At 47.8% G+C, this 13794-nt stretch overlaps 2 protein-coding genes across 4 annotated transcripts in view; both read right to left on the reverse strand.

Moving 5' to 3' along the window:
* Nucleotides 1-11481, reverse strand: BCL9 (BCL9 transcription coactivator). 3 transcript variants are annotated; one of them, XM_088157948.1, is made up of 7 exons: nucleotides 11346-11481; nucleotides 9477-9793; nucleotides 8371-8560; nucleotides 7798-7897; nucleotides 5143-7372; nucleotides 3237-3497; nucleotides 1-2160 (listed from the first exon to the last, which is right to left on the reverse strand). In XM_088157948.1, the coding sequence occupies exons 1-7, from the start codon at nucleotides 11396-11398 to the stop codon at nucleotides 1079-1081; spliced, it is 4233 nt and encodes a 1410-aa protein (XP_088014074.1). In that variant the 5' UTR covers nucleotides 11399-11481; the 3' UTR covers nucleotides 1-1078. The 3 variants fall into 3 exon arrangements, with proteins under 3 accessions (XP_088014074.1, XP_088014063.1, XP_088014070.1); XM_088157937.1 differs by having other exon boundaries at nucleotides 1-2196; XM_088157944.1 differs by having other exon boundaries at nucleotides 1-2196; nucleotides 9477-9790; nucleotides 11346-11477.
* Nucleotides 11409-13794, reverse strand: part of LOC148224633 (uncharacterized) — an 18091-nt gene continuing 15705 nt past the window's right edge. The window contains 2 exon segments of the mRNA XM_088157959.1: nucleotides 11409-11462; nucleotides 11464-11652. Coding sequence (XP_088014085.1) covers nucleotides 11424-11462; nucleotides 11464-11640 — 216 coding nt within the window. The 5' untranslated portion in view covers nucleotides 11641-11652 and the 3' untranslated portion in view covers nucleotides 11409-11423.

Consider the following 13794-nt stretch of genomic DNA (forward strand, 5'->3'; position numbering starts at 1 on the left):
TTCATTTTTGTAAGAAACAATATATTTTATTTTTCTGACACCACAGCCCTGGCGAGTGGTTTTGTACCAAATTTAATGGAGGTTACACAGAACGTTTTACGCTGGGGAGGAAAAAAAAATAACCACAAAAAAAAATCCTGGATAACTTTTAGTGTCTGTTCCACTCCCACATTAATAAAATCACTTGGGGTTTCTAAGAAAAGGAGAATAGGAAACAGTGAGAGAGACTACTGTAGGATGTAACAGTGTCCAAGTCCAGCCCCTTCCTAAAAGTGGGAAGAGTCCCCACGTGAGGAGAGGCTCTCCTAGATTTACTCCTCAAAATAACACAATGTATTGCAGCTGCCATAGGAGGAGACAGAAGGGGATGGAGAGAGAGAGAAGCCTATTTAATAAAGAGTGGGAGGGAGAGACAGAAGGTGCTGGACAGCACTCCATAATTTGAAAAATATGTCCTTAACTTATTATTTATTTCTTTTAAAAGATTCCCCTCACTGAACTTAAGTTCCTTTTTGTGCTTTTCATTAATACTCTGCTCTGAGGTCGTAGTTTGGTTTTTCTATACATTGGAGTTGAAGGAAAATAGTCCGAAGTTCTGAAGATGGATTCTCCACCTAAAGTAAACAGCCTAGAATCCCATTCTCCTCTCACCCCAAAGACTAAAGTCTCTGCTAAAATCCCTTTTACAATATAGTACAGTACACAAAAAACCCCAAAAATAACCGAGAGTCCTGGGAGAAGCCAGTCCGAAGGACGTAAACATACAGAGAATGGTGCAACTTGTGACAAATGGCAATTCTCAAAATACAGCTACAGATTCTCAAAGCAGGTGCCGTCACGGGATACCCAAGTCCACAAAAATAATTTTTAAAAAATAAATCTTAAAAAAAAAACAACCTGTTAAAATGAATATTTTTTTTTCAGGTAATTCCATACATTCGAGATTTCCCAAAGCGTCCTCTGGTCTCTTTTCACCTATTGCATGGCCAAACTGTACTCCTGAAGCTCCCAAAAAAGCCCTCAGGACTTGGAATCTCATCTTGACAAGGATCAGAACATCCAGTCTTATGGTAGCAGCTTAAAACATCATGTTCCCTGGGTTTCCAGGGCCTTGGCTAAATCCTCCCATGCCAACATCAGCAGCCATACCTCGAGGCCTCATCTGGGGGGGAATCATGATGTTTTGTTGGGGTCCCATCATGCCCTGCATGGACATCATCATGCCAGGTGACCCCACGGGGCCTGGGTGGCTGTAGAGCCCGGCGGGGGCTCGGTCCTTGCCCGGGATCATGCCCACGGCGGCCACGGGGTTGCTCATGAGCGCGGGCTGGCCGGGCATGGCGGGCTGTGCTGGTGACATCATGCGGTGGTGCGGCCCCATCATGCCCTGCTGCAGGAAGGCCGGCGGCCTCATCGGGTTGTGACCGGGCATGGACGGAGCCGTGCCCAGGGGGATATCCGGAGTTCCCACCGGCCCAGGGCCCCCCATGCCGGGCAATGTTAGTCCCATCCTCGGGGTCTGCTCTCCGATCATCCCCTGCATGTGGGAGAAGCCAGGCCCGGGGCCCTGCGGCTGCTTGCGGCCCGGCACCTCCCCACGAGGGAAATACTGTAGTGTCTGGCTGGGCTTCTCCGATGGGATAATCCTGGACAGGTCAAACTCGGGTATTCCCGTGGCTCCAGGACGGATCACCTCCTGCAGCTCTGGATCAGTGAAAACCGAAGGCATGTTGTTTCCGAGAACAGTGAAGGAGTCTGGACCGCCAGGGCCTCCAGTCTTGCAAAGTGCTGGATCTGTCGAACTTTGGGGCAGGTTGGTAGGACGCCCCAGAGGTCCTTCTCCGTGGAAGCCCATTCCCGCTGGGAAGTTGCCTTGTCCACCGCTGGGCCCATTGTGTGGAAATGGCACCTGCTGTGGAGGAGACTGTACGGGAGGGAACCCCTGCGGGAAGCCCAGGCGTCCTTGAGGTACCATTGGAGACTCCTGGGAACCATGCCCCATCATTGGGTTGTGTGACATCAGGCCGGGTCCCACAGGGACCCCGTGAGGAGGTATATTGGGTCCCATAGCATTTGGAGAGGGCATCTGGTTGTTATGGGAAAGAGGCTGGGTCATTCCCATTGGGCTAAGGGTTGGCATTGGACCCACTGGGTTTGGACCTGAAATTCGAGGATTCTGAGAATTAATGCCCATTCCTAGGGAAGAAACAAGGAATCACATTTAGACAGCAATCAATAATCAATAAAGCCATCAGAGAACTTCTGCAAGGTTACCAAGTCCGTGCACACACAAAAAAACAGGGCTACTAAAAGAGACATCAGCAGTGGCTCTGAAAAGCGTTATTTTAACCAGAAATTTGATGTCACTCAAACAGCTGCCTCCCTAAGCTTGTCACTGCCCTATCAAGCAGTGACTAAAGCCTGCTCCATAAGCAGGATTTCAATCCAAACCATACTTTTACTACCTCCCTGGCAGACTGGATGACACAAGCAGTAACAAACATGCCTGTGACAGATTATCAGCATATGGACACTTGTCCACTGGGAAGTGACCAGAACTCCTTTCAAAACTCAGCAGTGATAAATCAGGTAACCCTTGTAAGACTAAGAGGCAGTGATCAATGAGGTTAATGAGTTACCATCATGAACTTATTCAATTAGCCAGCTTCCCCCAGATGTATTCAGCCACTCTGATCATTACAACAACACTGCAAAGCTACAGGTAAACTCATCAAGAATTCATTATGAATATCCACTCATCCCCTTTTTCAACTATTAACTCAATAGGGTGGAGATGCTACAGCCTACTTTTGTATTTTTGATGACTCAGCTTCCAAACAAAACCAAACAAACCTCCCAAAAACAGTGAAGTTCTATGGCACTGCCTTAAAGACAGGGGAGGAAAAGTTTCCTCTGGATAACACATTGTAGGTCTGACCCTTAATCCCATGAGCAGCCTTCATTCACACAAATAATTCCTGCCTGAGGGGAAATCTCTCCTATACACAAGTGATTTCCATGTTAGACACCTTCTGAAGAATGCACACTTTCTGGACAGAAAAAAACACTTGCATGGATAATTTCCATCTCCACATTTCAGAGAATTGCAAACTGCTCCCTCAAAAACAACCTATGGCTACACATTCCTCAAGTTTTTTCCCTATCTCACTGTCATCATTTGACTTCCATGAAATCACCCTTGATACCTTGTGCTTTTTGTCCCTTTATTTTCTTACCTGGTACGCTGTTCATAGGTGGCAAGTTTGGGGAGCGTGCTGGAGGGGAGTCGTCATCCGAGCTGGCCACAGTTTTGATGGCATCATGATAGAGCGGTGTAGAGCTGGGCATGGCAAATTTGGACATCCTGGACATCATAATAGAGAGGGGATTCTGCGAGAGGGTTGGCTCTGGAGGCATTGTGTAAGGACTGCTAGAGGGAAGATTTCCAGGGAGAGTCACAGGAGCAGACTGGCTGGCTGTGGAAGGAGGTGGACCACCTTAGGGAAAAAAAAAAAAAAAAAAAGAAAAGAAAAAGAAAGAATTTAATTTTTTCTTCTTCTTCCTGTTTTCCTTAAATCGAACTCTTTTCCCCTAGAAATCTCAAAAACTAGAAATCTTTTTGGTTGCAAGACTTTACACGATTAATGCAGTCAATGACTATGACAGGTAACCAGAAAAATATGCCTATTGGTCAAGTTGATTAACATCTGTTATCCTACTGCATAACACTTCTAACTAGAACTATCTTGAGCCTCCATAAACCCACATGAAGAATTACCAGCTTAGTCTGGAAATCTTACTATTCAATTTCCATACACTGAAGACACACATAGGTACAAGAGCTAGCCATAAAAATCTATAATCAAAAAAGACACAGGCAGCACAAGGAAAGCTGTAGCAGATGATATGCTGAGACATGTGAGCACATTTTTGACAAGCTACATCAGTAGCTACAAGTAAAACTCCCTGTTTACGTTGCATTTCTTGATTCATATAGAGATATTAGCTGCTCATTCCAGTGAAAGAAACATTCTCTGCACCTATTAGCTTAATGTCATCCTTTGCTCTCATAAAATTAGAAGTAAACTGATTTCCAATCTCCTTTGTTCTTCACTGATGCATTTTATGCCACCAGACCAATGTGAAGGAAAAAAGCTAAACTGAAGCTGTGCTCTCACTGAAAATTCACTACACGCTCCTCAGCCCCTCCCAACCAAAAGAGGAAAGGAGAATAGGGAATATAAAAAAACTGCAACGCCGGAAGCTCCGTGCTTTGGAAGAGCTGCATGTCAAAGCATTCATTAAGGATACGTAAGACACAGACTGAAGCACTTTGGTGCCTTCCCGAGCCGCCGACCCCACAGGCACATCCCGGTCCCCGCTGTTACCCGCAGCAGCACTAGAGGGCAACGTGGGCAAAGGGCTCCTCTTTTCCCAGCCAGGAGAATTTCCCAGGCGGGAAAGCCACCCAGGGCTGTGGAAGCCTGGACTGAAGGGTGGGTGAGCTTTGAGAAGGTGAGGACAGCACCTGGACCCAGGCACAGCACAGCTCAGCTCAGCATGCAGCCAAATGTTATGTACAATGGTGGTTAAGATTGCTCCAAAGATTGCTTGAGGCCTGAACAACTGAATCACAACTTCCTATCTGCAATGAAAACCTAGAAAGGACCAACCATTCCTGACCCATGCCTAGATATACAGCTGGTTAACTGCCCAGCATGTTTTTGTAGGAGTTTTATACCAAAGTGCTTTAATAATGTCAACGGGATCTTCTGCATTGAGCTACAATGACTATGAGCTATGGAGGAACAGCAGAGGGCCCCTCCAAGGAGAGATTTCTCCCATCAATTCTCCACATCTTTTCACACCTCTTGACCTCATCCTTTTACTTCTACTCAGTGACCAGCCCTCAGCTGAACACATGGGAGGCAGGGTGCAAACCCACAAATACAACAGGAGGAGAAACCCTCGCCCTCCACTTGCATGGCCACCCACCAGACCCTCGGCACAACCCCCCCCCCAAATAGGGAAAGGGCCACCCAGCTCTTGTCCTGCTCCAGAAGCCCTCCTCCCTCCCTCTGCTGCACATCTTGGATGACACAAACCAAAGCACTGAATCTGGCTAGTGGAGGAGGCACTCACCCGACTCCACGTTCCCCAGCATGGCTGGAGAAGACATGGTTAGAGACGCCTTATGGTTCGGGGGAATCCCGGGGCTCTGCAAAGGAGGCTTTGGAGATGAAGTCCATCCAGGAGAAGGTGCAGGGAGAGACGGAGACTTGAGGTGGACAGGAGAAGCAGCAGCAGACCCCAAGACAGGGGGGGATTTAATGGAGGCAGCAGCAGCTGCGGCAGTGGGGCCCGCGAGCATTCCTGCCAGCTGGGAGGGCGTCTGAGGGGACTTGAGGTTCCCCGAGGGAGACCCCATCATGGGAGACTGCACTTGGCGCATCGTGGGCGACTTCAGGGGGTTGATTCCAGGCGAATGCACCTGACCAGCTGCGGAGATATCCAAGGGCTTGCGGCCGAGGCTGCGCTGCGCAGGGGGAGCAGTGTTGAGGCTATTCGGGTTACTGGTGGGATTGAGAGGTAGTGGCGGCATGTGGCTGAGCCGGTTGTTAGTCCTTTGGTCAGGCCCCATCTGTTCTCTGAGATTCCGGAGACCGACTCCTGGGCCCTGAGACATGGGAAGGAAAGGCCTGGGACCCATGCCATACTCCTGCTGTGGGTGCTCCCCAAACGGCAGCGGCACCATTTTCTGCTGAGAGGAGAGCATCTCCGAGACACCAGGCCGCAGCTTCATCATCTCTTCCGGCCCGACTCCTGCCTCCCTCAGCTTCTGAGGGACCAGGGGTGGGTTGGAGCCCATGCTGACATTCATGCCCATGTCCCCCTTCATGCTACCAGGGCCCATCCCAAACTCCAGCTCCCTGCTAGAAGCCATTTGTGGGGGTATTCCTTTCGGGAAGTCCCCCCTAGAGGGACTCATCGGTCCTTCTACTGGCATGCGAGGGAAGATGGGGTTGTTGCCAGGCTCCATGTGTCTCTGGGAGGGCATCATTCTGTTGATCTCCATGCCAGGCCTGATGCCTTCCATGTTCAGACCAGGAGGGAGGCCCATCTGTTTCTCAGCCAGCTGCTGCTGATAGAGCTCTTCAGGCAGGCCCTGCGGATTAGGGAACCGCTCCCCTCGGCCAGGGCCGCTGAAGACACCCTGACCAGGAGGGAAGTTTCGGCCATCTGGGATTTTTGGCACATCATCTGGCCAACTAACTCCTGAAAGCCCAGGCCGTGAGGCGGGATTCGGGATATTGGGGCCTTCCATGTCAGGGTTCATCATTCCTGCAAAACCAGGCAGGCGCATCTGGCTCCCGGGCACGTTGGGATGAGGGGCCATGCCCCTGGGGGGCAGAGAGTGGGACATGTTCATGCCTTCAGGGAAGGGCTCTGGACCCCCAGGTCCCCAGCCCTCACCAGGGGTCATCTGGTAGGGAGGGGGAGGACCTCGGACCACCCCACGAGGCCCGTGCTGGTGGACCATCATGTCCTGCAGAGAACACTGCTGCACCACCACCTGCTCTTGCTTCCTTCTCTTCTCCTCGTAAAACTCCTGCTGCAGCTTGAGCCAGGCCACTTGCTCAGGAGTCATATGGTCCAGGTGGTCTGGGCCTATGGCTCCTGACTGGGAGTTCATTGGTGGTGGCCCCATTTCATCTGGGGAAAAAGGCATGTCCCTGTGTCCTTGAGGGCCAAATGGAGCCCCTCCATCTGTCCGAGACCCCGACCCTTTGCCTAAACTTTGGGATTGAGCCATCATAGCCTGTATCGGCCCTTCAGGTTTCTTTTGGGGACCATCCAGCACCCCAGCATTTGGGGGTGGCCCCCCACTTTGCCCTCCCGCAAACTCCTTTTCATCAGGGAAGAGCATGCGCTGGATGTCTCTCAGGGTCTGCAACGAGCGCTCTCGGTGCTCCAGCTGCTCCTGTGACAGTCCATCGGGATTCTCACCCAAACTGGATGGGTCCCCACCAGACCCCTGCTGGGGAGGACCTTTGGGATCCGCAGCAGAGCTATTGCTACCTTGGGAAACTGGGCTAACTGCTCGATTATTAGGGGTTGAACTCTGCCCAAATCCTTCTGTCTGCAACGGGGTAGAGTTAGCAGGGCTGCCCACAGACATCACTTTGCTTTCCACACTGGGACTGTCCTGATCTATGGGACATGGGGGGCCAGTGGGTTTGGATACTGGCGCTGATACGGGTGGAGTCGGCTGCATTTTGGCGTTCTGCGGAGGGTTCTGGTCCTGGGCAGCAGGGGGCTGGGGCTGCGGCAGGGGCTTGGGTTCAGTCCGAAGTGCAGTGATCTGGGGGTTCTGCAAGACAAAGCCATACTTAGTCACTTGCTCTTCTTACAGCCATGTCACTTAAGCAGCAGTGCAAACAAAACGTCCAATCTCAATTCCACCAGCCCAAAATTTGCAGGGAAGAGCAGCCTTCAAGCATCAATTACACAGGAGCCTCTTGGCAATGCAGAAAACCACTCTGCTCAAGGCATTACTGCAGGGACCCCCTTCGTCTGTGCTAGCTTTGCATGACCAATGGGTTGGAAATATACTACCCAAATATTGCAAGACCCTAACTTCTCTTTGGATGACCCAAGACATTTACTTGCAGACAGTCTGAACGACAACTGTCTTGCTAAAGCTCATTTCAGAGTGTAAAGAATCATTCATCTCTCTGAATCACACACAGGCACATTTACAATTCCCCTTCTCACCCCCATGCAGGTATTCCTTACCAAGGGTACAGTGTTTCGTTCCGCCTTGCTGTTTGAGATGTTCTGGATATGAAAGGACACGATGGTTTCCACCTGTCCCTTCAGCACAGCTTCTGCAGCCCTGCAAAGACAGACAGACAGATGCACATACCCAGTTGAAGCTAAAAAACAATTTTTCTTAACTGGCCTCCTTTCTATCTTTCAGCTGGCAAAAGGGAGAAAGACTTAACCGCACATATTTCACTCTAAATGAGTAGCAAAAGAAAAATGCTTGCATCTACAAACTCAGCAGCATTCAGGGTTCATGTCTCAGTTTAAGCCATCCTGGCTGCTATTCATTGCAGGGATTGCGAAACAATATCTACCAACATTTGCAAAGGAAAAAAAAATATTCCCATACCCCAGAGAAGTAAACAATTACTTCTCCAAGCAAAAAACAGTAGGGACATTGTCCACTCCAACCCCTTCAGCATCCCCAAAACAAGTAATGCCTTTTTGCTACTTGATGCAGAAAGTGCCCTTGATAATCTCTTAAAAGATAAGCACAAATATTATTCCTGCTCCCAGAAGACATTCAAGCATCTACCTACTTACTTGTTGGCCATCTCAGTAGAAAAGACGTAAACCACTTTGGATGGAGTCTTCTGCCCACTTGCTGGCTCCAAAGTGGCAGTCAAACCATGGGAAGGTGTGGAAGACCTTGGGGCTGAAGCATTTGAAGGAGTCATGGAGTGTGGTGTGTGCTGAGACTCCTGGGACTTTACATGATCAGCAGAATTGCAGTCTGGAAAGGGACAAAGGGACAAAGAAGGGAATCACTATCTTGGGATCTCTTTGGAAATCTGTTCTGGAAACTAATCAGAGCTTTTTCTCCTCTGAAATTTCCTGCTTCTTCCTCAAGCTCCACTAAAGGCAATTCTTCTATTACACCACACATCTTTCCTCTAAAGGCTTAGTGTCCTTCAAGCACAACACTGGCAGAAAGCTCCTCTTATGTCGCTTTATAAGGAAAGTGGCAGTTCCCCCAACTGATCTCTTTGAATTCTCTAATGACCATATAAAAAAGCAGAAAAACTACACTTTTATGTAGGAACAAGGGTAAATATGTCTGCCTCAAAAAAACACTTCTGCAGAACTTTTTTTTTTTTTTGCTCAGCCACCTTAGCTGATGGCCTAGCAAATGTACAACAAAGATGGACAACTGAACGTGTAGTCTGGTTTTGCACTGCCTCACAGAGGGAATGTGGGAGCCAGAAAGAGAACACAGAAATCCAAACTCTCTGGCTTGTGCTACCCAGTCAGGGTGCTAGAGGTTATGTATCTCTGTTGACAAAACAGACCTGCATATTGTTTAAAACCCCAGTTACAACAGAACAGTTCCTGAAAGGCCAAAGGCCAGAAGGACACCAACAGGTTGCATTTGTACTTTTAAATCCTCTGGGGGAGTTTAAGAGTTACAAAGGAACTTTCCCACCAGAGTCAGGTCTGGGCTCTAACCAAGCATGAACAAGACATTTACCAATGCCAGCTATGACAACCTCTCCTCTTCGCCTGCTTTCAAGACCTTTCGACTTCATTGGCTGGAACTTACAGAACCCCAGACAAACAAATGTTTCACTAACAGTTGCATAGCAATTCTCCATCTCACAGAGGATTCAGACTGATTGTCTGCACTTGCACATGAACCCTAGCAAACATACCTTTGATTTCCGGGTCATCATTAGGAGTCCCAGCTTCCCTCTGTTCAAAGGAGTCTGCCGAAATGCTCCTCTCTCTCTTCCCCTTCCCCTTGGCACCATTTCCAGCCCCATTCTTCAGCCCCATACTCCCACCCGGGCCCGGGAGCACTTTAGGGGTGTGACCTCCACTTTTGGGGTCACAGGGAGAGGGCTGGGATTGGCTGGTGGAGCCCCCTTGTTTGCCTTGGTTGGAAAATTTGGAATCCAGCTGAGGGTTGCCAGACGGGGACATCACTGTAGGGGGACGGACCATCACCTCCTGCTTTGATTTGGGGCTACTGGGGAGAGAGGGAAAAAAAAAAAAAAAAGGAAGAAAAGGAAAAAGTGACAAATCACACCTTTGATTCCTTCAGCCCTGTAGGAACAGATTAGAGTGAAGCAGAAACAACCACTGTCACATTTACAAGCTAAGACAATTGCTGACAAATAAAAAATGCCTGCAAGCTTAGAGTCATGCAGGTGCTTTTTTGAACATGCCCTGAAAGGGTTATTATCCAAGATGGGATCTCATTGCTCAAGAAGGCACCAGGGCAAACCACAGACCTGCCAGATCCCAGAAACTGCTGTCACATGAGGACCCACCTCTGGTGCTTCTGTCAATAAAGACAACGGTTTCTATGTGCACAGAGAAGCACCTCACACCAAGACCAGCTCAGAGTAAATAAACAAGGCACAGTGAAGTTCCCCTCACTATTCTCCTGGACCCCAACTACACTGCAGCTCTGATCAGAGCAGACCCCCCCACACCCCCTCCCTTGCACCTCCCTATCCAGTTCTACAGGGAGCACAAGGAAAACCCAGCATTACTGCAGCATTCGTCATACATTGGGGCGAGCTGCCAGAGAAACACAAACCTCTGACCGTGAAAACAATTAAACCAGCTACAACCTGCCCCTGAATAAGGAAAGAGAAGGATACCATCTCCAAGCACACTCCTGCAAAATGGGGCAGATGAATCCTCCTCAATTTGCCAAAGGAGTCTAGCAAATTGCATCCTAAAAATATTTTGCTCCTCTACGGATATTAGACACCCCTTCACTCCTCACCCTCCACTTACTCCATTGCTATCGGATCTTCTGCATTGTGTTTTCCCATCATCACTATCACTTCCAACAGGCAGTTGCAGTGCTTGCTAGCATCCTCACTGTGGGACTCACACAAGCTGTTCCTTCCTTTGGACAGACATCTGACTCAGAAGCATTCCCTCTGAAATACTGTTAAGCTCCAGATGACCTCTAGGAGTAAATAATCAAACTGAAGAATGCTGTCAATCAGAAGCATCCTAAGTCCCTGGACACTGCTTTGCTTTCATATTTTTCCCTTTCCAAATTAGTGGAGAAGAAATGCTGACCCGCTGCACTGGCAGGTGACTGACACAGAGGATCTCAGTGCTCATGATCAGTTCTCCAGGCTGTTCAAGCCAATAATATGGAGAAAGCTTTTTGTGTGAAAGTAGAGACAGAGAGAACCTTCTGCTGCCCAGTTACCCCTCGGGAAATAGATAATTAGAAGACAAGGAAGGGAAAAAAGTCCAAGAAAGAAACATCAGGTTTACTCCCCTACAGCCTATCCAGGCACCTAGCGGGAGGAGAGCACAAGAAATGGAGAATCCACACCTCATGGGTTTATAGATTTCAGCTCATCCTGAGCCTTGCAAACATGGAGACCACCAGCACTGTGCAGCCACTGCTCAGGTACTCAGAAGGTCCAATGGAAGCACAGAGGAACCAGGAAGTCTCATTGCCCCAGGCCTTGGGCTAATCCAGTAGCAGAGCAGGGACGGCAATGTGCACCAACCCACAGCAGCTGACTGCAGGCTCTTCTCCTTACCTCTGTGTGTTGCCTGACGGGGAGTTCCTCACTTTGGGGTTACTGGAATGCATTGACAGAAATCCTGAGCTCACAGTCTCACACACACGCAGATGGGCTCTCGTCAAGTTCCTCTGGGGAGCGTGCTGCCAGAGGCAGCGCCGAAGCACTTTCTGCCACCCGCTTCTCTCAGTGCTGGCTGCCTGCTTGCCTTTTTTCTCTTTGCTCCTCGCTGCTTTTGCACTGGGCACTTCCCTCCTGCAGCTCCAGCATTCTCTAGATGCGTGCCTCCTGCTGCCCAGGGGAAGTCTCGCATCTCCAGGGCACACTGCAAATCACCCCACAAGGAGAGAACAGAAAACCAATGAGGAACTTCCCAAGCACATGTGTCTGGTGTGAAGCAATGCATGGCAATTCTTCCCCCATTCCCAAGAAGACACAGCAGAAGAGCTTTCAGACAGATGTGTACTTCAGACCAGAGGCAACCCTGGCTGGCCATTCAGTTTACAGGCAGTGAGGCCACCTTCCCTTTGTCCAAAGCAAATCGTTCTGGAGTCAACAAAACAGGGAAGCACCTTGTATCTGAACACTTTGATTCTGCATCCGTGTTCAACTTAAAGACACCTCACAGCAAGTCAATAGGAAGCCAAAAGTACAAATCCTCAACATGACTTAGCTGTCCGAAACTCCCCTGTGAATGGCTGTAATCTGATATTAAGAACATAAACTCTGCTTAAATCTTCTGTCTCTTTGGTCCAATACACCTAGACATATGTTCAATGATGTGTGCTAAGGGTTACACAAAGGGAGAAAAATAAAATGCTTTCCTAACCACCTGTAAGCTACTGTTCTGTGTGATTACTTTGAAAACACAAGGAGTTAATCACTCATCATATCTATTAGAAAGGCCAAAAAAAGCACTGGAGCAGTACCCATCTAAATTTGCTCAGCAACACTCCACAGATTATTGAAGCTTGGGAAAAAAAAGGCACAAAAAAAAGCAGCTGCTTTTTCAGCTTCTTTCTAAGAAACAAAGAAACAATATGCATGATGCAGGCAATAAGGCACATAAAGCTGTTTCTGGAGGTGGAAACTATTGAACATTACTGTTTACGTGCTTTGGGCTAAATTATTTTGGAACAAATTTCCGTCTTGTTTATGTTTCAACAAAATCTCTCCTGTTCATCTCACCTACTCAGATGCAAATCCACTTAATTTAGAATCTAACCAAGATTTATTGTTAATGTATTAAGCATTGCTAGTTAAATATTATTCAAATGTAAATACTCCCGATATTCCTTCTCAGCACCAAAGAAGTAGTTTCTTCCTATATATACCAAATGAAACAAAATAGAACTTACTAGGATGGGAGTGTCTGGAATTTTATGAAGGAACTAACGTTTAAACTGCATTTCAAAACAAAAAATTGGCTTATGTGCTGATGACATCAGATGATTAAAAGACATGGGCACTCTCTGGCCAAGGAGAGTTATCAGCAACTTGTGGTATTGAGCACCATGGTTTTATAGCTCCCCAGATTTGTACAGTTGTGAGGTTGTGCTATTACACATTTTAGTGACTTTGTGCTGTTCTGCTTTAATATGATAGTGATCCACACTGCAGTCGTTGTGTGAAGTTCTGCATCACCTCCAAAAATTCTCCTCTCTACCACACGTCTCCTTCATGAGCCAGAGAAGTCATCCTACTCCCTATCTCACCTCCACTGTGCTGCACAAACCTATTAATGTGGGGAATGTTTCTGCAGAAAATGTCTCGTTTTAAAGGCTTCTTATCAGTCATAATCAGATGGCCTCTAGTCTGAACCACACACTCCAGAGGACCAACATACCTCTCTGGGGCTATTAGCTGGTTATCCCACTAATTTTGGGAACAATGTTGGAGTTACCCTGTCACTATTGTTCCTACTATCATGTTGCAATTACAGCTGGTTCTATACAGATACATTAAAGAGGAGAGAGAACCTCTTCACACATATCTAAATGGTATCATCTTTGCATGCAAATTTAGCTCCTACGTCTGTTTTGTTAAACAAAACTGTAACGTTATCAACAGCATCCAATTCTACTTTCCAAGAGATTGATACATCTGTAAAAGTCAGTAGAACTCTAAACTTTTAGCACCCTCACTTAAGCTGAAGGTGTGGCTGAAAATACAGCAAATTTCAGGTCAAAAAGAATGAAAAAAGGAGTAAAAGCATACAGGTGAGCAGAGCTTGATGCTTACAGCAGGATGTAGATGTCTGCATGATGAACTTAAGTATTCTGGTTGTTTTATCCTCTGCTTTTCCATCTGGATATTTATACATTATGTTACCTTTTATTACAAGATGAGAATTGTCTCAAGAGTCCCAGTCTTGCATAGTGCAATGAGAAAACATGAAGAGAAGAATCACAATCACACTGGCTATATGGTATTCCTGACATCACCAAACTTTCAAGTACTTCACCCA

The sequence above is a fragment of the Sturnus vulgaris genome, chromosome 2 (assembly GCF_052056855.1).
Source record: "Sturnus vulgaris isolate bStuVul1 chromosome 2, bStuVul1.hap1, whole genome shotgun sequence".
In the NCBI taxonomy this organism is placed as follows: domain Eukaryota; kingdom Metazoa; phylum Chordata; class Aves; order Passeriformes; family Sturnidae; genus Sturnus; species Sturnus vulgaris.

Coding starts and splice junctions, on each gene's coding strand:
- BCL9 (XM_088157937.1), bottom strand. CDS start 11,398: ATGCATTCCAGTAACCCCAAAGTGAGGAACTCCCCGTCAGGCAACACA. Junction 8,561..9,476: donor TGATGACCCGGAAATCAAAG/GTATGTTTGCTA, acceptor GTCCCTTTCCAG/ACTGCAATTCTGCTGATCAT. Junction 3,498..5,142: donor GCTGGGGAACGTGGAGTCGG/GTGAGTGCCTCC, acceptor TTTTTCCCTAAG/GTGGTCCACCTCCTTCCACA.